The 21,072-nt window shown below is 39.5% G+C and overlaps 3 protein-coding genes across 3 annotated transcripts; 1 reads left to right on the forward strand and 2 right to left on the reverse strand.

The window, feature by feature from the left end:
* The first annotated feature begins 1,272 nt into the window (after window positions 1–1,272).
* Window positions 1,273–2,645, forward strand: LOC135161836 (trypsin epsilon-like). Its single transcript, XM_064119758.1, has 4 exons — window positions 1,273–1,321; window positions 1,430–1,782; window positions 2,001–2,213; window positions 2,331–2,645. Exons 1-4 carry the CDS (start codon window positions 1,273–1,275, stop codon window positions 2,643–2,645), a joined length of 930 nt encoding a protein of 309 aa, XP_063975828.1.
* A 6,616-nt stretch (window positions 2,646–9,261) lies between these two features.
* On the reverse strand, window positions 9,262–19,849 carry LOC135161837 (uncharacterized). The gene is made up of 20 exons (XM_064119760.1): window positions 19,690–19,849; window positions 18,776–19,375; window positions 18,261–18,563; window positions 17,771–18,151; window positions 15,335–15,414; window positions 15,033–15,103; window positions 14,775–14,854; window positions 14,676–14,690; window positions 14,014–14,054; window positions 13,677–13,695; window positions 13,548–13,621; window positions 13,049–13,177; window positions 12,455–12,986; window positions 12,015–12,317; window positions 11,423–11,815; window positions 11,307–11,359; window positions 11,080–11,179; window positions 10,176–10,730; window positions 9,762–10,064; window positions 9,262–9,705 (listed from the first exon to the last, which is right to left on the reverse strand). Exons 2-20 carry the CDS (start codon window positions 19,301–19,303, stop codon window positions 9,289–9,291), a joined length of 4,377 nt encoding a protein of 1,458 aa, XP_063975830.1. The 5' UTR covers window positions 19,304–19,375; window positions 19,690–19,849; the 3' UTR covers window positions 9,262–9,288.
* On the reverse strand, window positions 14,297–17,757 carry LOC135161964 (uncharacterized). The gene is made up of 4 exons (XM_064120005.1): window positions 17,065–17,757; window positions 16,464–16,994; window positions 16,114–16,410; window positions 14,297–15,999 (listed from the first exon to the last, which is right to left on the reverse strand). The coding sequence occupies exons 1-4, from the start codon at window positions 17,071–17,073 to the stop codon at window positions 15,604–15,606; spliced, it is 1,233 nt and encodes a 410-aa protein (XP_063976075.1). The 5' UTR covers window positions 17,074–17,757; the 3' UTR covers window positions 14,297–15,603.
* Window positions 19,850–21,072: the final 1,223 nt, after the last annotated feature.

Genomic DNA, 21,072 nt, shown 5'->3' on the forward strand with positions numbered 1-21,072 from the left:
CAACAGATATCCCACCAACACAAGCTCATGGTGTGATTTATGGTTGGGGAAGCAGTACTCGAAATGGACCAGCATCTACGCACTTGCAAGGACTAGTACTTGATTACTTCAGTCTACCCGCCTGCTCATACGTTTTTCCATTTTCCGCATTTACCGCGGATGAACTATGTGGAAAACCCCGACCTGGCACTGACAGTTGTTCCGTAAGTAGACACGATCTATCCATCCACCAAATGACTTCTAATGACGTGTTATTGATACAGGGTGACAGCGGCGGTCCTTACGTAATTAATCAGCAAATTGCTGGAGTCCTTTCGCAGGGATCAACGAACTGTGATGGCTCCAGGCCAACAGCATTCGCCAGTGTTCCTTATTACAAATCATGGATCGAAGATGTGATCAATGATCGAGTAACAGCTACTTATCCTGAACCATCTGCCACAAGCCCTCCTGAGGTGACATATGACTGCTCAGCGTCAACTCCAAACCAATCAGCAGAAAGATTTCATAGGTTCTCTTGTCAAAGGAGGAGGAGAAAGAAGGTGCCGTCACTTATGAACAATGCCTTGCCCCTGAAATATATGTAACAGTTTCTGATTTTACGGTGTCATCTCTCGTAATATAAAATGCAAATAAATTCCGTTATATAATAAAGAGTTGAGATGAAGGAAGTAATTCGGTTGTATGGCGCCACAGAAACTTTAAGGTAATTCTCAAGTCGATTATTCCATGGAATATCGAAATAGAAATCGACTAGACATCGAGCCTTCTCGGATTGTAGGCCCTTGGGCGAGAGACTGCGTTGACCTGTGCGAAGGAAAACCTGTGAAATTCAAAATTTAAATAGGATTTTAATGAGACCTGTATATTATTCACGTTATTAAATGGGATTGTGTGAGGCGATAATCATATATCGATTTTTAATACAAATTAACGTGAATGCATCATTAGTACCGAAAAGAATGCATAGGCCAGGGTGATAAGAAGTGCCTTCATAAGATATTGTTATCTAAATGACAATGTCACTGCTCCTAGGAAGATTTTTTTTAAAGCTAATGTTAGTAAGGGCACATCACTGTGGAGTAACGGACAAGAAAATCCTCTAAATTTTTATAACAGAGGAACCGTAATTTCCCCCATATTTCTGTCAGTTTATTTTATTATAGCACCAACGGTTTCGACACCCAGTAAATTCTATTTCCTGATGCATTCCAATTAAAATTTTTTAAAAATTATATTCCACCAACGGAGCCCTTCATATCGTGTCTGAATATGAGATTGACAGTCGTCATTTTGGCCCTTGCAGGCCTCTTCAGTAATGGTAAGCCCCCCGATAAATTTCTTGAATGAAAAACTAGAACTGAAAATAAATATAATTGTAGTTTCTATTTTTGAGTTTTGTTCAATGGAATATTTGGATTTTTGTCAGGTGTCAATGGAAAACGCGTCAAGAGAATTGCAGGAGGAGGCAGAGTTGAGATCGAGTACGCTCCTTACATGGCCATGATCCGGGACTATACAAAGGAGGGCCCTTATGGCCATGTATGTGGCGGTGTCATTATTACGAATAAGCACATTCTTAGTGCTGCTCACTGCTTCGCTCATAATGAAAATGACTTAATGGAACTGGACTTTCTTGATAACATCGTTGTTGTAACTGGCGACGACATGTTCACTTCGAGATCGCAATTAAATGAAATAGAAGTAATTTATATTCATCAGGACTTTCGTGGCAATCACTTCCCTGGGTACCAGGACAAAGCGGACGTTGCAATTATCAGAGTGAGTTTGTTTCAAAAATATTGTATTCAAATATTGCGAACTAGAGAGAGACAACATGACTCCAAAATTTTCAATTCCCTAAAGTTTTCATGATTAGAACATAAATACCTCACTTAGAAAATTGTTTTGGTGTAGAAGATCCTCAGTAATTTCGTAAAAATTTGATGTTCTTCGTCTCATTGAATGACATGTCATCGCAATTGACCCGAAATTTTCAGCTTGTGGATGAGTTAGTGTTCGGTGCAAATCGACAAGCTGTTGAACTAGCAACAGAAATTCCACTACACCATATTGAAGGTTTCATTTTTGGATGGGGAGCTCCTGCTCCAGGCAGCCCGAATTCTCGCACATTGCAAGGATTACAAGTTCATTATTTCAGTTTGGCCGCCTGCTCATGGGTTTTCCCATTTTCTGCTTTCACTAACGATGAAGTGTGTGCGAAAGCTCACCCTCCTACTGATGCATGTACCGTAAGTATTGCGTGAAAAAAAATTTGCGAAGAATCCTTGTACTCGTGCAGCAAAGTCAGTTAAACACTTTTATTCCAGGGTGACAGTGGTGGTCCTCTCATAATAGACCAGAAGCTCCTTGGCATAATTTCACATGGGTCATATCACTGTGATGGTTTAAGACCAATTGGACTTGCCAGTGTTGTTTATTACACATCATGGATCAAAGATGTGATCGATGGCAAAATCAAATTCGTCTATCCTAAGCTCGTTACAACGAGTGAGCTTGACGTTACGGAGCCCTGTTTGTTGGGGAATTCACCACCATCACCACATCCAAGACGTCATAGTTTGTCCTGTCCAAGAATCAGGAAGAAGGTACGATCCAAAGAGGTACCAAAGAAATTCATGTAACATTCTTTGTCAATAAATTCTGGAATATCCCTACTCCATTTAATTTTCAAACAAATAATTTACTTATCGTTTCGTAAACCCACTGTACAATTAGTAGTCGACTGCTTAATAAAAGTTATAGAGCCCTTCAGGAACACTTATCCAAATCTCGGATAATTTTTCTCTCCCTATTGATGCTGCTTACAACTCAGTTATACAATGCTTTATAACTCAACACCCAGAATATTCCCAACAAGTACAAAATTTGATGATACCCCCCGTTGACACTAACGACATGCGCGAGGGCGCATCCTCTTGTCAAGTCCTCGTGGCGGGTGTTTGCGTCATTCGTTAGTCGCGTGTATCCCCTTTCATTTAAACTATAAACCGGTTGCACGTGCAAACTTAGGCACTGGCCATTCGCCCTCACCCGTAAATATATAATTATCTCTTCTCCTAATTTGCAGTTGCCCCATTCTTTCTCCAACACCCACAACATTACTCACTCTCTTTCACCAAATATCCAACGAATTTGTGGAATTTATTCGAGTTTAACATCAAAACAGAGACGGTGAAACCGCAGTATATATAACTGCTGCACGGTTGCCGGGTCTGCATCAACGCTGTCATTAAACTCCTCGTTACCCGGACGGTTTCGTGCCCCCGTCAACCCCATAACTATAGGAACGTTTTCCCGCTCGCTTCGTTGGACTGCATTCGTACTCGGTGATTGGTTACATTACTGATACGCGCGTCCCGTGTCATGGAGGCCAAAGGGGGTGGAAATTGTGGGGTACTCTTATACTGGAATCGTGGTGAATTTACCGTTGCTCCTTTGATGAGGGGAAACAACAAACGTCTAGAAGAAAGTCAGGCACTCGACGGAGCACGTATCAATTTCTGAGAATTTTCGATCCTCTAGTGATTGATCTCTACTATCGATTGTTGCTGATGTTTTTTCTGGTGGTACACCAGACATTACCCAGAAACACTTCCACCAAATTGTTCTGGGGAAATGGAAGTACTGGAGCTGAACCGAAGTATAAATTTCATTTCCAAGTGGAGCAAATAATTCGGTAATCGTACAGCAAAGTTGATTCTCAGTCCGAAAATAATGCAGATAAATATCTCAGCATGAAGAAAAGGGCTCACGTCAAATAACGAGAGGGTTACGCATCCCCTCAGACCCCGCCCATTCGTCGAATTATATGTGGCTTATGGGAAACTGACCGATCCGGATATGGCACGATTTGTATTGGGATACACACAATATCTTCCCCTTGTTATGCTGCATGTGTAAGCCCCGATAATCGTACGAATACACTCTTCTACCCCCTACGTCCACCCCCCGTGATCTCTCACTCACACTCGAATTCCCCCTTCATTATTTTTGTATACACAGAGGCATGTGTGGAAATGGGAATTTCTTTGTTACAAATGTTGGGGTCTGAATGGTTTGATCTGATTCTGTGATTCAGAATTCAACAAGCTTTAGCTGTAACAAAAATAATCTGTTATTCACGAAAGTAAAATAAATATGTATTTTCAATTTTTCAAAGGCCAACAGAGGGAGGGAGAGAGAAGGAGAGAGTATATAGTAGTGAAGATTGCATTCCCACGGGTCAGATTGAAGAATCTATCTGTTTTTCCGGGGATTCACCGAAGATAGTCCCACAGCTGATGCTCTGCCTCGTTACTCCCCTACTTTTTCCTTCATATTTGTTTCTAGGAGTTGAAACAAGAAGCTGGCATCGGGCCATCGTTATCCTCGCTCAACCCCTCGGGTGTTTCGTCGAATAAAAACCCTCCTGGAAACAAACTCGACACGAGACAAGAGGTCGGTTATTTGCTGCTTGTTGGACAGCAGTCTCCAACTGGACAAATTGATGTCGCATTGAATAACACGTATTTTTTCAAGAGGATGAAACAGACGAAAATGAAATATTTTCACTCGTTTCAGGAGAATCGAACATTTCTCGGTTTAAAAAAAATAGATTGGGTGCAGATTTAATCCAAACGGAGATTTTTTGGTATCAAAAAAATTGCCTTTACCCGGGGAATGTTGAACTGGAGTGCAGAACACGATATTGATGACGAGACATAAAAGCAAAAAGACTATTGAGTTATAAACGAATGAAAATATCCATCCAAACGTGTAAGATACGATGTACACTTTATGAAGTGGCAGTCACGTGTCGTGTCGCTGTGATATACCAGTGATATCATTCTCTCCTAGGGTCCACACACGTGTCACACCACGTGAATTCTATCCGGGTGCTCCTAGTTCATTATATGCGTGTGTGTACAGTGCACCGAGGGTGGGATGTACCAACCCCGGGAACACCGATCAAACGACTCGGCGACTGATCATAATCGCATTTTGGCTTCTGTCGTTTCCATCGGGAAAATCACGTACTGTGGATGGCCCCAGGGCCATTATATTACTGCCTGGACGAACCACTAAGTCACTTTATAAACTCCCCCGAGAGGATTCGTCTTCGGGTTCATTGAATCTTCAGGCAAATAGATTCATTGTCATACGTCGCCCTTTTGCGGCGAATTTCCAAAAAATTGAAGCCCTCGTTCCAAGGACAAGGGCTCCGCACATGGTCCACCTTTGTCCGTCCAAGGCTCTTCCTAATTTCACGAACCCGTCGTTGAATGGCCCGGTATTTGTCTCCTCGGGCAGAATAATGTCATATTTTGAATATCTGTCTAGAAACCCTGAAACCCTGTCTCGTAGCTGCATTAGGGTTCAGGTATAAAGGATGCAGTATGGGTGACATCCATACAATCCGTTTTATTCCAGTTTTACGTAACACCTCAGAAATTCCAACTACACAATTTATTCAGGTCTCTTGCGCCAAACTGTGGAATCATAAATATTTCCACAATTTACGACGTTCCCAGCTCTTCCACGTACTTAGAAAGCCAAGGGCAGCAGCCAATGACCCGCCCGTTTTATACTACCATAGCCGCAAAATGACGTAAACAATATTTTGCAAACTTTATTACTACCTATCTTGAAACTGCACTCTTCAAACTAACGGCAAATTCCATAAATTTATACAAGTTGAGGATATTTACGTATTTTTTAATTTTTTCAGGCTACACTATAGACCATAAAAATGAAAAATACCCAGCGAAAGGAAAATGACATATTTGTCAGTATGAAGATGCGAGAATAGATTGTTGTTTATGGATTCATGAGAATAATCAGTGGCTACCCATATCGAAAAACTTTAATTGTGGTAAAGTAGGTAATTTTCATCTGATTTTTTTTCAAGCACTTTCTCCATAACTTTTCCGTTGACGATTTGGGTTCTAGAGTAGTTGGGAAAGTGTGCAATGAATCGACTCTTGCCAATAGCCATTTACGACACTAGGGGTTAGAGTGGCAGAGGGGATGGGTCACTAGGCAGCAGAGAGAGGTAAGAGGTACTAATTTTCAAGTTGGAAGAGAAAGTGACAAATTTACCCGCAACGGCTGACCAACTTTGACCGAATGTTGATCCATAAATTCATAAAAATTTTTATGATTTATTGGGCTTGGAGATGGAGACATGCCAATGGGAATGTCCCTGAAAATAGGTAAACGTTCAATGCTGTGTTGGCCACAAATTTACAATACAAGTGGTTTTATTGCTGGAAGCGGTACGATTGTATAATCGTAAAAAAATATTTTTATTATTGTAGTCATTCGGAAAAAGCTCGGTGTTGTGTTATTCCATAAGAGAAGAATAAAATTAATGAGCAGGTAAAATTTTGAATCATTTTTGTCTCTGGCACGACAATAAAATTATTTATATCAGTCAATAAATCGATTGACATGGTTCTGAGGTGATATTTCTACATTCTGTAAAATGTGGTAAATGGGGAGGGTTAACGCGGAAGAAATACGAGGAATACAATTCATATCATAAATACAAACTCTCTCATTAGAGTTGGAAATTCAGAATAACTAAACTTGGGACGGTAAACGACCCATAACGCACGCTGACGTGTGCATTACTCGCTTTTTCGCACTCCATAATATAAAATCCGATGAAAAAGACGTGCGATATATTTTCTCGGACTCCAGTGATAAGAGAAGTGGTCTGTGGTCCATTTTTAACCCCCACATTCGTCAGACAATCTTTACCGCACGGAGGACTAATCGATCTTCACTGATTAATTAGTAATCTGGTACGACCACAAAACTACCTCGTTACGCCTCCGATACATCATATATATTTAACCCGCATCCATTGACATCCGTTCCGGCGTCAACTGTCGGTCCTTTGTCGGATGTTTACCCCCTAATTCACCCAATCGCGTTGAAATAACGGAAGCTGAATGGACCTAAATACACCTACAAATCCCACGGGTACATTGTTGACCTCCGAAGTTGAATCAAAATACTCTCCTTATGTATACACTGATTTCCCATACCTCAAGTAAATACACCCCTATAGAGATTATCGAAAACAATTTTAACGATTTTTTGGGAACGTCAATGCCACTTTTATCGAAAAGGGGAGTGCGGGCTTTCAGGCCGTCAGTGACTTGAATTGACTGATATTTGTCACCCCGGGGTGTGCTATGTAAGCTCTTTGTTTGAATGCACTACTTCCTTTTGTCAAATAAACTTAATGCTCCAGAATTTTTTCACTAAAATCCGTGTGGGCACACTGTTACAACTATTTTTCTTATTGTCCAACAGTAAATAGACTCATTGCTCTCATTTCATTGTACTCTTCATTGCATGAATTGGCTCATTGAAATTGAGCTGCCTAAAGCGTGAGCTGAGTAGATCGAAATTATAGTGTTAGGAATTATTTGAACATTAGGCAATAGCCGTAGTTAAGTTTGTAAGGGAGGAAATGAAACGCAAGTCTCATTGTTATCGAGCCTTGATTCAATCCCTGAGAACGGAATTTTCCAATTTCTAGAGAATTATTAAGAGCGCCCTTAAATATTTTTTGTACCTTGATTTTATGAATCATTCACCTGATTTTTCAGGGGGCCCTGTTAAAAATTTGAAGATTTTTCACTTGAACCTAACAGAAGCATTTCTCAGAGTGAAGAAAATCTCTATTAATTTTTTTTATATCCGAAGGGCTTCGGTTAGCCTCAAACTTCAAAGAATTTTATTCTTCTCTGTGAGATTGATATTTTTTCCCACTAACTCTTCGTATATCACATTGCTATTTGTCTCCACATTTCCCGGTGGGAAAATTCTGGTTAAAATTTATCAATCTGAGACGACCACCTCCAGGATCAATTCAAAGAGAAGACGCTATTCAGTAGGAAAATTATGACGGATCGCCATCGGTCGTGTCTGCCATGTCAATGGCTGACGCACCTGACAAATCGGAGGATTAAGTGAACTCATTCAACCCTTGAAATTCGATACAGTACGACTTTACAAAATTTTTTGTGAAGATTTATGCGCGTTCTTTTATTCAGTGAAATAAAGAGGCTTTATTTAAAACTCCCAGTTTTCATTACAGAATAACTGTTGTATTGTACCCATCATTATCAAATTAAATTAATATAAAATCAAATCAACGATGAGTGACACACGACAGGGGGGAAGGATCTCGAGTAAAAGAGGAATTTCGCACTTGTTTATTTATGGGTTAATAATCAATCGATCTTACAGCCCATCAGACCTACATTTTGAAAAGAGAAAATAGGGTTTCCCTGGAAGGCGATTCATCTTTTCCGTGACTAATTGCCCTCAGCTACTGAATTTTTACATGGACGATTGACGACCGACTAACCCGGATACCATGGGCTACATGCTCTCCCCCAAAAACTTTCCCATCCTCACCTCTTGGCTTTCCACAGCTCCATTATAGACGACACCCCCGTTGGTGGGCACGACGTTCTTTTACTTAAAACCAAGAAAATCTGGCTACTGGATATTTTTGGGGTCCTCCCGATTTACACAGTAGGCCCATACACTCGCATTCACCTTTACGTGGGAGTAACCAGTGGTGGGCCACAGGAGGAGGGTACGTACTTTTGGCAAACGTGAAGTTTGATTTACAGCCTCGTGACTGCAAAGCTGGACTGACTTAGTGACTGACTTTAACTCGAGGGATCTCTGTATTTTTTCCCCACCACCTATCGATACATAAACTGCTTCTGGCTTCGTTGAAGATACATTTTCTGGAGGCAGAAGTGAAATTCTAGTGTCCCAAATACCAGAAGAAAGTTTCATCCTCGTCTTCCACGTCCATTTTTATCCTTGAAACTGGACGAGCAGAAAACCACCCATCGAGGCTTGCCACAACAATTTCCAATGTTCACGATGTAGGTTACCAAGTCGATGCGCCCCAGGATGTCCTTACCTACTGCTTTACTGCTTTACTATAAATCAACGTCACAACTTCTGGTTCAGTTGTCGTTTAGAAAGCTGCTACTGTGCATTCTAATGCTTCGAGATCTGGTGGATCAAACCTTTTCAGAATTTTGGGATTTTTTTGAGACATTATTTAGGGTAAATACCAGCGCTCGTGCTGTCCCCGAGGGTCTTGGCCGTTAGTACTTGGGCGGAAAATAAATATTTTGAAAACAATTTTTATATTGGTAAAAACAGATTTCCAATTACAAGTGGTAAAACATGAACTATAATGGATGTACTTTTATAATTTAAGGGAGGGGTTTAAACTGTCGATTACTTCGGTGGACTAATTGAGTCCAGATATCCTCGCTCATTTAATATTGGCAAAATTTTTTTGAATACTTTTTGAGCATGCACATATTTCAGAGGATGCGCTTTAGTCACTCCACCGTGATCGACAATTTCGTAAAAGTCCTCAACATCATCAACCTCAGCCAGAAGTTTTGGCCATAAAAAAAAAGTTGCATAAAGTGTCACTGCGCGACGACTAAGCATGGATTTTGTTAATTGGTCCAGGGTGGGTGGGGCCTTGGAGCAGCCCAATTTTTTCATCGTGCTGGCCAAACGAGTCAAATATTTTTCCAAAAATAGGCTATCATGACTCATCTTCAAATCTCTTTTGGGACTGAGGCTGAGAAAGTAGAGCAAATCGATGGCAGGACTTCCCCAAATAGGCATCTGATAGTCAACCTGCCAAAAAAATCATTAAATCTCATTACAGATGTGCCCCAGTATTCAATACTTACAAAGCGAGCGTCTTCAGGTTTCCCGTATTCATTATCTCGGATCATAATGTTGTTAATCCACAGATCTCCATGATTCAAAACTCTAATTTCGTCCTCGTCGCATTGATAAAGTTTTCCAAGTTCGGGGCCTACATCCTTTGATCTGTCTCGGAGCTTCTCAGCTATCAAAGCAAATTGTTTGTCTGGCCACGTTTCTATTCTCTCAGCAACAGCCTCTAATGCTTTTGACATAAACATGGTGAGCATGCCCAACAAATTATCGTTGAAGAGTCCGCTGGTGAAGCGAGACACGAAATGAGGATCCTACGGTATGAAAAATTATAGTGTTGGGTGTGACATCAAATTGATAAAATTTATTCGACATAACTCGAAAAGATAACGATTTGGTTTTTAAATACAATATCCATAGATTACCTGCTCGTTCAACAAAACTGATGCCGCATGAAAATCCGCCAATTTTTCCAGAACCAAAAAAACTTGGTCCTCATTCAGTCCTAATTTACGATCTTTATTCTCGAAACCGGAAGCAGCCAAATCCTCCATAATAATGGCCTGTGGCTCAGACAAAAAATAAAAAAATTTTGGGCCGACCAATGTCCCAGTAAGCTCCTCGATCCTGGGAATGACTTCCTCCAAAAGTGCTCGTTCAGTATTGAAAAAATTTAACATTCGTATATTTTCCAAAGTCCATTCATTGCCATTCGGCTCCTCCTTTGCAATGAGATAAACTACTTCGTGAGCTTCTTCACTAGAATCTTCATCAGCCACATCGCAGCTATAACTTAACGTGAATTTCGTTAATTCGCTCATGTAATTCTCCCCTTCTTCAACTGCTGGTTTTATTTCCACGAGCATTACATCCCGGATTGTTGGGTCCTTCAGCCGATGAAGCAAAGTTTTTCGAAAAATATCCTCACCAACAGCGAGATCAAAGAGCGTCATTATTCTATGATAACACCACGAACTTGAGAAAAAGAATCAAAATGGCTGATTTGGTAAGCAGTAAATAAGTACTATCAAAACGTAGTTCACTTCAAACTATTTCTTTTATTTAATTTTAATTATTTTAATGGATATTATCACCAACTTCGCCATCGGCTGGATGTGACTGACACAGACTGACTTAACGTACGTATAGTTTGATTTTTATATGAATTCCCACATCACTACAATCCCACTCTTCGTCGGAATAGGGAAACCAAATACTCAATATTCCTGACAATCATCAGTAAGAATAATTGAGGTAGATAGTGAAGTTATTGTTCGTCACGTGATCAGGTAAGATATGGTGCCAACAGTGAATTAAGAGTGCACTTACATCATTTCTTGAATATTTCTGGCAAATGACTCGACATGACGAAATAGACCCCCTGTCCATATTATGATTTACTGGCCTGCGGTCATCTCTCAATACATTTCTTTCGAGGCCAACGATAAAAATAATGAAAATTTTATTATCGTATTAATGGTTGATGCAAGATTGTGATTACATCTACTTATTTTTTTCACTTTTTTGTTGTACAGACGATCTGTTAAGCTCAATACAATTCATTGTCTATTTTGTGAGACTTCCTGAGACTCAGAATTTGAGGTAAATTCTTAATTGGATTAAATGTTACGACCAAAACATTCCAAAATTTGATCGTATAAATCATTTAGTCCAAGTAGCCTCGCTCGTCGAGGATTGGAAGGACCTTTGTCAACATTTCCTTCGCTTCTGGATATTTCAGAAGTCTTCCTCTTGACTCTCCAGTATTTTGGAAAATTTCGTCGATAGCCTCCACGTCCCCTTCCTCGGATAGCATTCTTGGCCAGAACACGAGTGTCGCCAGGAGTCCCAATGACCTACGTTTGTGCATAGATCTTTTCAATTGTCCCATGGTTGGAGGCTTCCTACGACAGCCCAACTTCTCCATTGTGCTCGTCAAATGAGTCAAGTATTTTTCTAGAAATACGTCATCGTGGGTCAGCTTCAGACTTCGTTCAGGAGCGACGCCGAGGAAGTACAAAAGTTCTGTGGCAGGACTCGCCCAAACGGTGAGCTGATAGTCAACCTGAGGGGGGAAAAATATATTGGAACATCAATTAAGGGTAATTACAAAGCTCTGCAGAAAATCAAATAAAACTCTTGAGGCAAAGTCTTGGAAAAAAATTTCTACTGGTCTCCTATCACACTAGAGACCAAATGAAAATTGTATTTCCACACTTCCCCTTTTTTTGGTGACTTTGCAGAATTGTTTATGACATACTTACTAAGCGAATCTCTAACGATCTACCATTGTCATCATCTCGGAACATAATGTTATTGATCCACACATCTCCATGATTCAGAACCTTCAGCTCGTCCTCATCGTGTTGATAAATGTTCATAAGTTGTTCGGCATAAGCAGTGCCTCTTTTCTTAATCTTCTCCGCTATCAAAATGAATTGTTCATCCCCCCAAGTCGAAATTTCCCTCGCAACATCCTCTAATCCTTTTGACAGATAATTGAACATCATCTTCGAGGTATTCTTGCTGACGAGTCCATTTGTGAAGCGTGATACAAACTGAGGATCCTTAAGAAATGTGAAACAGTTGAAAATGAGTTTTTTCGTTAATTTCTCAGACAAATATAATTGGCAACATATATTTTTTTTTCAAGATAGGATCAATTTGCGAAATTACTGAGCGTTACAAATTTCTTCGTCATTACCTGTTCATTCAATAGGACCGATGCGGCATGAAAATCTGCAAGATTTTCCAATATCAGGAATATTTGTGCTTCATTCAACCCCACTTTACGATTTTTATTTTTAAAGCCCAACGCAGCGAGATCCTCCATCACAATAATCGGAGGTTCGACTGATGAATAATAAAACTTCGGGCCTATTCTTTTTCCAATGAGTTCTTCAATTCTCGGAATAACTTCCTCCAACATTGATCGCTCAATATTAAAGATATTCGCGTTACGAATGAGTTCCAAGGTCTCAGCAGTGGCATTCGGCTCTTCCTTTATAATAAGACAGACCAGCTTTTCCACTTTTTCATTGGACCGTTCCTTTGGCTCTTTGCATTTGTACTTCAGTGTAAACCTCGTTAATTCACTCATGTAATTGTCTCCTTTATTGACCGCTGGTTTTTTCTCCACAAGCATAACATCCTGGATCGTCTGATCCTTCAGCCCACGATGCAAAATATTCTGGAAGAAGATGTCACCTGGAGCAAGATTGGCCAGAGCCATTTTGCTTCAATAAAACTAAAAGCACAAGATCAAGTAATCTAATCACTGATTCAATGATCTCGATACTCTTCACTGGCACGATTTTGAAGGAACAGTGGTGTCAAGTGGAGCACATTTCCGTTAATTCTATGATCTGTTAAAAATCGATGAGCGCGCAAAATCGAGGAAGTGAATTGATACAGAGCTGGTGAGGATCTGTTTTCCTTTTTATACCAATGTCAGCATTTGTGTAACATCCATTTTTCCTCTCCCCGCTCCGCAACCGAAGCTAAATGATTGTTCTGATGGAGTGTAGTTTAGTAATACGCATTAGTTACGATAATCCAACACTAGGCCTGTCGTTAATACGCTCGGTAATTATTATTCGATTGTTGCATAATGTGCCGATGTTGTTAAGTCACGATGATCATGAGTTATTATCAAGGATTTTAGCTATGGTGAAGTCAAAATCGTGAGACATTGGGACCCGGTAAAGATATCCGCGAGAAGAGAGGACACAGAAACAATTTCATTTTCTCTGATAATGAAAATTCAATTCAAATCTCTAGAGAAAATCTAAAAATACACTTGAATCGTAGACACGTGAAGGAATATCCTATAAAAATTGCGTAATTTTTCCGTCATTCTGAAGGCAAGTGTCTATTGATTGTTTTTTAAATAAAAGATTAATATTCTCTGATTGAGTCTCACTGACACGTCTAGAGACCTTGTACCTTGAATTCGAAAACGAGCTATAGTACTTCAACAATTATTTCCATCCGTGAGTTAATGACAACGCGATGATCGCATTCGCTTCAGCGATTCAAGACCGGAAGGGGACAATTGTCCTAAAAATTTGAAAAAAAAATCCCAAGGCCTGACCCATATTATTGAAATGATAATGATTATTTGTAATAAAAGATAATAAGGTTCCCTGTATTTTTTAATGTCAAGTTTTTTTTTCTCTCAAATGTCGCGTAAATTTTTTGCTAAAATTTCTTGTCGAATTTTATTAAATAATATTTCCCCGTGCAGCACAGCATCGGAAATACGGGGCCTTCAATCGGCGATCAAACATGCATTCATCGTTGTTCTATCGTAATGCATAAACCAGTAATATGTTAATTATCACTATTATGAGTCTCTGATACGTGATTATAAATACACACGCGGTACCTCCTCCTCTAACAAGTGTGACAGAGAACTTCGTCAGTCTGTCTATACCAGCAATAAATGTCAACTTTATAATAAAAAGTCAAGTGCACATTTTCGAAGAAACATATGTCTACGACATTAAATCAAAATTATTATGTCTATGAGGTAGAAAAAATTTGCGATGAATTGTTTATTGATTATAATGACTTTATTTCATTCCCTTCTACCCACATTCGAACAGATACAGATACTAATTAATACGCGAACCGCAGATACATCTTGTCGCTCAATTACATCGTGTAAACATGTAAATAAAAATAATCAATGAACCTAGGAATAATTGTCACTGATTATAATTCGTACACGCAATTGATAAGCGTATTTCTCATTTAAGTCTGTGTTTCTTGTTATGGCATATTCAGTGATAAATGACACTAAAACTGGAGGCCTCACGCAACACGACTAGTGTCTACAGTGCGATAATTTTATGCGAAAAATGCGACAAGAGGTCGCGATATATGTCTTCCTTGAAGACGCCTTATTTATGCGTGAAAATTACATGGGACTGCGTAAACTGCAGATAGAATTTGTTCTGTTAGAAGGTTATCATTGAGAATATAATCATAAAAAACAATAAAATCATATTATTTCCGTTAACCTCCTCTTCATTTCCGATCATCACCATTAAAAGCGGAATGACCGCCAAATGTTTGTGATACATTTGACGGCCAAATTCGCCTACTGATTCCGTAAAATACGTAATTTGTATTGCATATACCGCATCAGAATTTCTCTCCGTTTTTATCCGAAAAATAACTGGGGCATCAGTCCTTTGCCTTACCCTGTGCTCAATGCGCATAAGGTCAGGCTTGATGACCGTGGATGATTTGATGTTTAATTCATCGATGGAATGCACCATCACGCAGTGTTGTATTAAGTGATTCATAGATTAAACAATAAGAAAAATTTCTGTATCGCTCCATTCTCCTTCATAATTTTATTGCTGCCCCATTTTTTATAAATGTTTTATAATCAGCTGATTGATGGAGGATCATTCTCAGTTGGATTACAAAATCATCCGATAATTAACAATGACATCGGGCGTAAAAATTAATTTAGTTTATTTTATAAAGTCTGAGCAAAATCCCTCCTGAAAATTACGCAAACTACTTGGATATTCTTAATGACGATATCATGATGACTTATTGTCTCCTTCACATTACTGATTTTACTAATTCACCACAATCTTTAACCTGCTTTGAATTACCCAACGAGTGGATGAGTTCATCACGCACTGGCTGAATAATTCATTTATTTCAACCAAGATTCTTTGAATGCCAACAAATTGCAGAGTAATATGATGAAGCAAATATTTCTTGATAGTTAGTAAATGGTTCACTTGCAAAGGTGCAGGTCAAGAGACACAAGTTTCATCAAATATGTATTCGTTAACGAGTAAAAAATATATTAGTGTTTGCTAATCAATGTCAGTCCAAATAACCTCTGTCATTCCATATGGGCAGCATCTTTTCCACCGCAGCTTTAACTCTCGGGTTCTTCAGAGTGTCTGCGTCATGTGTTTCTTTATGCAATATATCCTCTAGATCCGTAATATCGCCGTCATCCGCAATCATTATTGCAAAGAAGACGATTCCAGTTATCAGGGATAGAATCTGCCGTTTATGCAGAGATTTTTTCAACTGCTCCATCGTTGGAGGTTCTGATGTACAACCTATACGCTTCATGGTGCTTGATAAACGAGTCAAATATCTTTCCAAAAATAAATCATCTTGTGTTCCTTTTATTTTGAGTTCAGGAGCACAGGAAAGAAAATAAGTGATGTCGATTGCAGGAGACGACCAGATAGAAAATTGATAATCAACCTGAAACAAAGGGTTAGTGTATTGGCCAAAATTGTATTCAACACTCGACATTACACGAGTAGAAAAAAAAAAATTGTCTCGAAGATGTTCTGAAGTCAGATGGAAATAACTTACGAATCGGAGATTTTCAAGTTTCCTGTTGTCATCGTACTGGAACATGATATTGTTACACCACAAATCTCCGTGATTCAGGACACCAATTTCATCATCAGTCAGCTTATACACTTCCCTGAGTCTTGCAACAGCAACTTCCGACATGTTCTCCAGCTTTTCTGAGAGTGGAAGGAATTTCGGGTCCGACCACGTGCGAATTTGACGGGCCACGTTCCTCATAGTGTCTTCTATCATTTTGTAGAACGTCGGTGTCATGTTCAGCAAGCCAATGGAAAATCGGGTGAGACACCCAGGGTCCTAATAATACATTGGAGGTCATGCGGGTATTGTTTTTCCTCGTATAAACTCACCTGTTCAGCTAATCGAATCGTGCCTGCATGGAACTCCGCCAGGTTCTCCAGAATCATGTAGACCTCATCTTCACTCAATCCCACTTTGCGATTTGTATTTTTAAACCCTAAAATCGATAGATCCTCCATGGCTATAATCCGCGGTTCAGTTGAACAGTGATAGACTTTGGCGGCTAGTCTCCTGTCAATTAAGCCCTCGACCTTGGGAACGATATCCTGGAGTAATTGCTGCTCGACGTTGAAAATATCCATTCTGTGGATGGTCTCCAGAGTTGCTGAGTCACTGTCAGGCTCTTCTTTCAGGATAACATTAAGAATCTTCTGCACTTTCTCGTGGCGATCACCTCCGGAAGGACTGCAGACATATTTAAATGTTAATCGGGTTAAAAGACTGAGATAGTTTTCTCCCTTTTTGGTCACTGGTTCCTTATTTAATAGCACGACATCTTCAATTATTTCGTCTGGGAATCCCTCGTGTAAAATTTTCCTGAAGACGTCGTTCTGTTCCAGATTGTCCCCAGCTGAAGAACCCTTGAAGGTAGTGCATGAAAAAAATTATTTGTATTCACTGGAAGAAAGGAAGAGGACTTAAGACACTTACTATCCTCATGGTTCAACCGTTATTTTGTACGGAGTAAAAAAATCTTCTTAATGACTGATACGAATCGTCGTATCAGTCTTTAATATGCTCCCAAATTTATTTAATATTTGCTGATGCGCCATCCTTTATCAGAGATTGTCATCATCACCGTCTGCATTATCATATCATAAACGGTTAATCATAATCAAACATGAGAAGAATTATACTCTTCTTCGCCTGCAAAAGTGAATATCCTCTTCATTCCCGAAAACGAGAAAAAAAATTTATTTACTGCGGAGAGAAATTCTCTGACAGAATTTGAATCAATTTGTAACAATTCGTTAATACCAACTGACGAAATTGCAGATCAACTGTTAATATAAATTGTTATCTCGTGGATCAAGTGATAAAATGATGAGTGGAATTGTGCCAACTGTATTTTTGAAGGAATATTATTTATATTGGTTCTATTTGGCTGATTAATGACAAGTTACTACCTGAGGAAACTATGTGGGGAGAAATTACTTTTATTGCTCGACTCTTCTATTTTTCAGAATTATAATTTATATTGATATTTTTATCGGTTAACCCAATATTGACATCATAACGTTGCGCAGTACTTTTACGGTTTTACGAAAATGTTATGAAAAGCTGAATGATCACTGATAAAATAAACTGCCGAGTCAGGTTTAGTTAATTACGAAATTTCTCTTCAATCCAAATATCCTCTGTCGTTCCACAGAGGCAACATCTTCTCTATCACCGCTTTAACCTTTGCATTCTGCATAATATTTATGTTATTCTTTTCCGTGTAGAATATATCTTCAATGGTCTCCAGTTCACCCCCTTCTGCGATCATTTTCGGATAGAACCAGACGCCGCATAAAAGTAGAAGAATTCGACGTTTGTACAGAGACTTTTTTAAATCCTCCATCGTAGGAGCCTTAGAAACGCAACCGATTTTTTTCATTGTGGCTGACAGACGGTTGAGATATTTTTCAAAAAACAGGTAATCGTTCGGTCCTTTCAAACTGGGCTCAGGGGCGCCGTTCAGGAAGTAGCAGAGATCGATTACCGGCGATGACCAAACAACAAACTGGTAGTCGAGCTGAAAGTAATTATATATATGTGTTTGTAGATCGTAGAATTTGGCATAATTAACATATTAATATTTTGAAAGAATCTATGGTTTCTCTGAACATAGGATAATCACACACAAGTCGAACATCCTTGAGTTTTCCTGTCTCATCATTCTGGAACATAATGTTAGTGCTCCATACATCCCCGTGATTCAGAACACAGAATTCGTCACTGTCATACAGACATACTTCTTTCATCCTCTCAATTACATGATGAGATATCTTCTCAAGTTTCTTGGATATCGGTATGAATTTTTTATCAGGCCAACTGCCAATTGCCCTCGCAACATTCGCCACTGTTGCCTGCATTGTTTTAAAAAAGTTCGCTGGCATGTCCGGATTCACGAGTCCCCAGGAATATTTTTTCAGGGATCCATGAGTCTAAAAAAATATGAAAGAGTAAGGATCATCAGTATTGGAATATGGGGTAAAATTATTCCAGTTAATTTCAGTCATGACAAATAAATTAAAAAATCAATCCTGAACCATCTGTGAATTATCTATCTGTTGTTCGCCAGGATTGTTGATATTTAACCGACAATATTCATTTGAGAAAATTCATTGAACTTAATTTTTCTATAAAAAAATTTCACCTGCTCATTTATTAAAACAGATCCCGCATGAAGGTCCGCCAAGCTTTCAAGAACCATCAGAACTTGCGCTTGATTGAGCCCCAAAAGTCTACTTGAATTTTTGAAGCCCTGAGCCGATATGTCCTCCATGACAATAATCTGAGGATCAGTCGAACTGTAGTAAACTTTGGGAGCCAGTTTCCTCCCCACAAGCTCCTCGATCCTGGGAAGGACTTCTTCCAGGAGTTGACGCTCAGTATTGAAGATATCCATTTCGCGAATACTTTCCAGCGCTGTTTCACTCACAATAGGCTCTTCCTTCACGATAAGGTGCGCTGTCCTCTCTATTTTATCCCGACAATTTTCTCCTGATGCATTGCAGACATATCTCAAGGTCAACCTCGTTAGGAGGCTGAGGAAATTATCACCCTTCTGCGTAGCTGACTCCTTTTTTATCAGGACTACATCCTGAATCGTTGTGTCTCGCAGGCCTCGGTGTAAAATTTTTTCGAAAAATACGTCCGTTGGTTCAAGGTTGTCTAGAGCCATGACTTGTGCAGTCGGAAGGAACAAGGGAACAATTAATGCTGATCAAATTGCAAAGGTGTTTCGTACTCAAATCTGAAATGGTTGTTAATTAAGCACTTATCTCTAGAGCGCGAGTTTTATGGCTGATAAGGTTTGCCAGTGCCAATAATTTGTGAGTGAGGGGGAAAGTCGATTGATAGAGCTGCTAAAAATTTAATAGACTCATTTGGTTGTTAATTCTAATCAGAGCCGATGAGAAATTAGTACTCATTAGTCACTCATCAATCATTAATTTAAATCAGTCCCAGTACTGATGGCTTTAACATAACTGTCGAATTTTAATCGATCTAACACTAATTAATAGGGGTAATTATCTATTGTTGCTTCTGTGATTGTTGTATCCATACCACGTTATTCAGTTTGCACCAGGTAAACTCTGTCGTCGACTGCTGCAAGTTAAATTCACAATGAATTCGAAGCGGGTGCACTAAAGGGTTTATATACCACTTCGTCGTGCTGTCATTTTTTTTCGTAAAATTGAGTTAAAACGTGCTGATTGATGCTGATAAGGCACTTCCGTCGTGCTATCGTGCATAAAAGAGTGATACCAGGTCTCTGTCAAGTTGAAGGTTTTCAATTGCATAGGACTGAAATAGTAACACAAACACACGTGACTGGCTGATTGAAAAGCCGCAGAATCCCGCAGATTATAATTCAAGCAGAGTGAGAATTGAAGACAATTGCATCATTAATGGGCCTGGTAGTCATAAGATTTTTTTTCTGCCAATCAAGATAATTAAAACACGACTTTGAATCATTGCGTCGTTGCAGTCGCGTGCATCGCGCAATGAGCAACGCGTTAAGATTTTCCTCAACCGCAATGTTTTCCCAAAAAAATTCCAGTGAGAAAAAAAAGTGGTCGGTGCTAATTTCATTCTCTTTTTTCCAGAAGTTTTTTCTGGAAAAAAAAAATTGTTGGTGGTGAAGAATTTGGTCAAACAAGGCGTAAACCAATAAATATCGAGTCTCAAAAAATGAAGGCTGACGTTATGATTTACAATTTGGGACTTTTTTGCCGATATGACACGGGATAAAAAACAGAAAAAATGGCCTCTCTGCGGTAGCCACCAAAACGATGCCCGGTTTACCGCAGGCACATGGGAGTCTTCGTGTTCCTGAGAAGGAACGCGTTGGTGAGGGAGAGAATGGCAGTAAAATTTTATGTTTTCAAAAGCTCCGGTTGCCGCGAGTGCTTTTGTCTGTGACCTCTATAAAATTATATGACCTCGCCATGGTCACTTCCTCCTTCCCTTTTTGTCCATCCACTTTTCACCACTCACTTTTTTTTACACCGCATTTTGCTGCTGCGCTTGAAAAAAAATTTGCAGTAGCTCGAAGATGATTTATAGTTTGCTGAAAAATTAGACACCAGCTCACTCTTTGAGACCAGAAATTGGAAGATCAGAATATTTCTGACATTTGATAGGGTTAGGCACATAGAGATCGGATCATCAAATTTTCTCCTGTGTTTCATTCGTTGAACAATGACAATATTGAACAATGATTTGAGAATTTAATGGCACGCGTAGACATCGCGCCCACCCGATGTCTTAAATGAGAAGGGGTAGAGGCTGTGAAAATCGAGAGGAGAGAGTGGTGCGCGTTCCAGGACAGAGGGCAGCCCCCTGTTGACTTCTCACCCCTGGCATCCATCGTCGTCTCTGCAGAGGTTCCACAGGGTATCTTTCAAATCCCGCTGCGATGAAAAATTTACAAGACCCACTCTCTAA

Source organism: Diachasmimorpha longicaudata, chromosome 4 (genome assembly GCF_034640455.1).
Source record: "Diachasmimorpha longicaudata isolate KC_UGA_2023 chromosome 4, iyDiaLong2, whole genome shotgun sequence".
Lineage (NCBI taxonomy): Eukaryota > Metazoa > Arthropoda > Insecta > Hymenoptera > Braconidae > Diachasmimorpha > Diachasmimorpha longicaudata.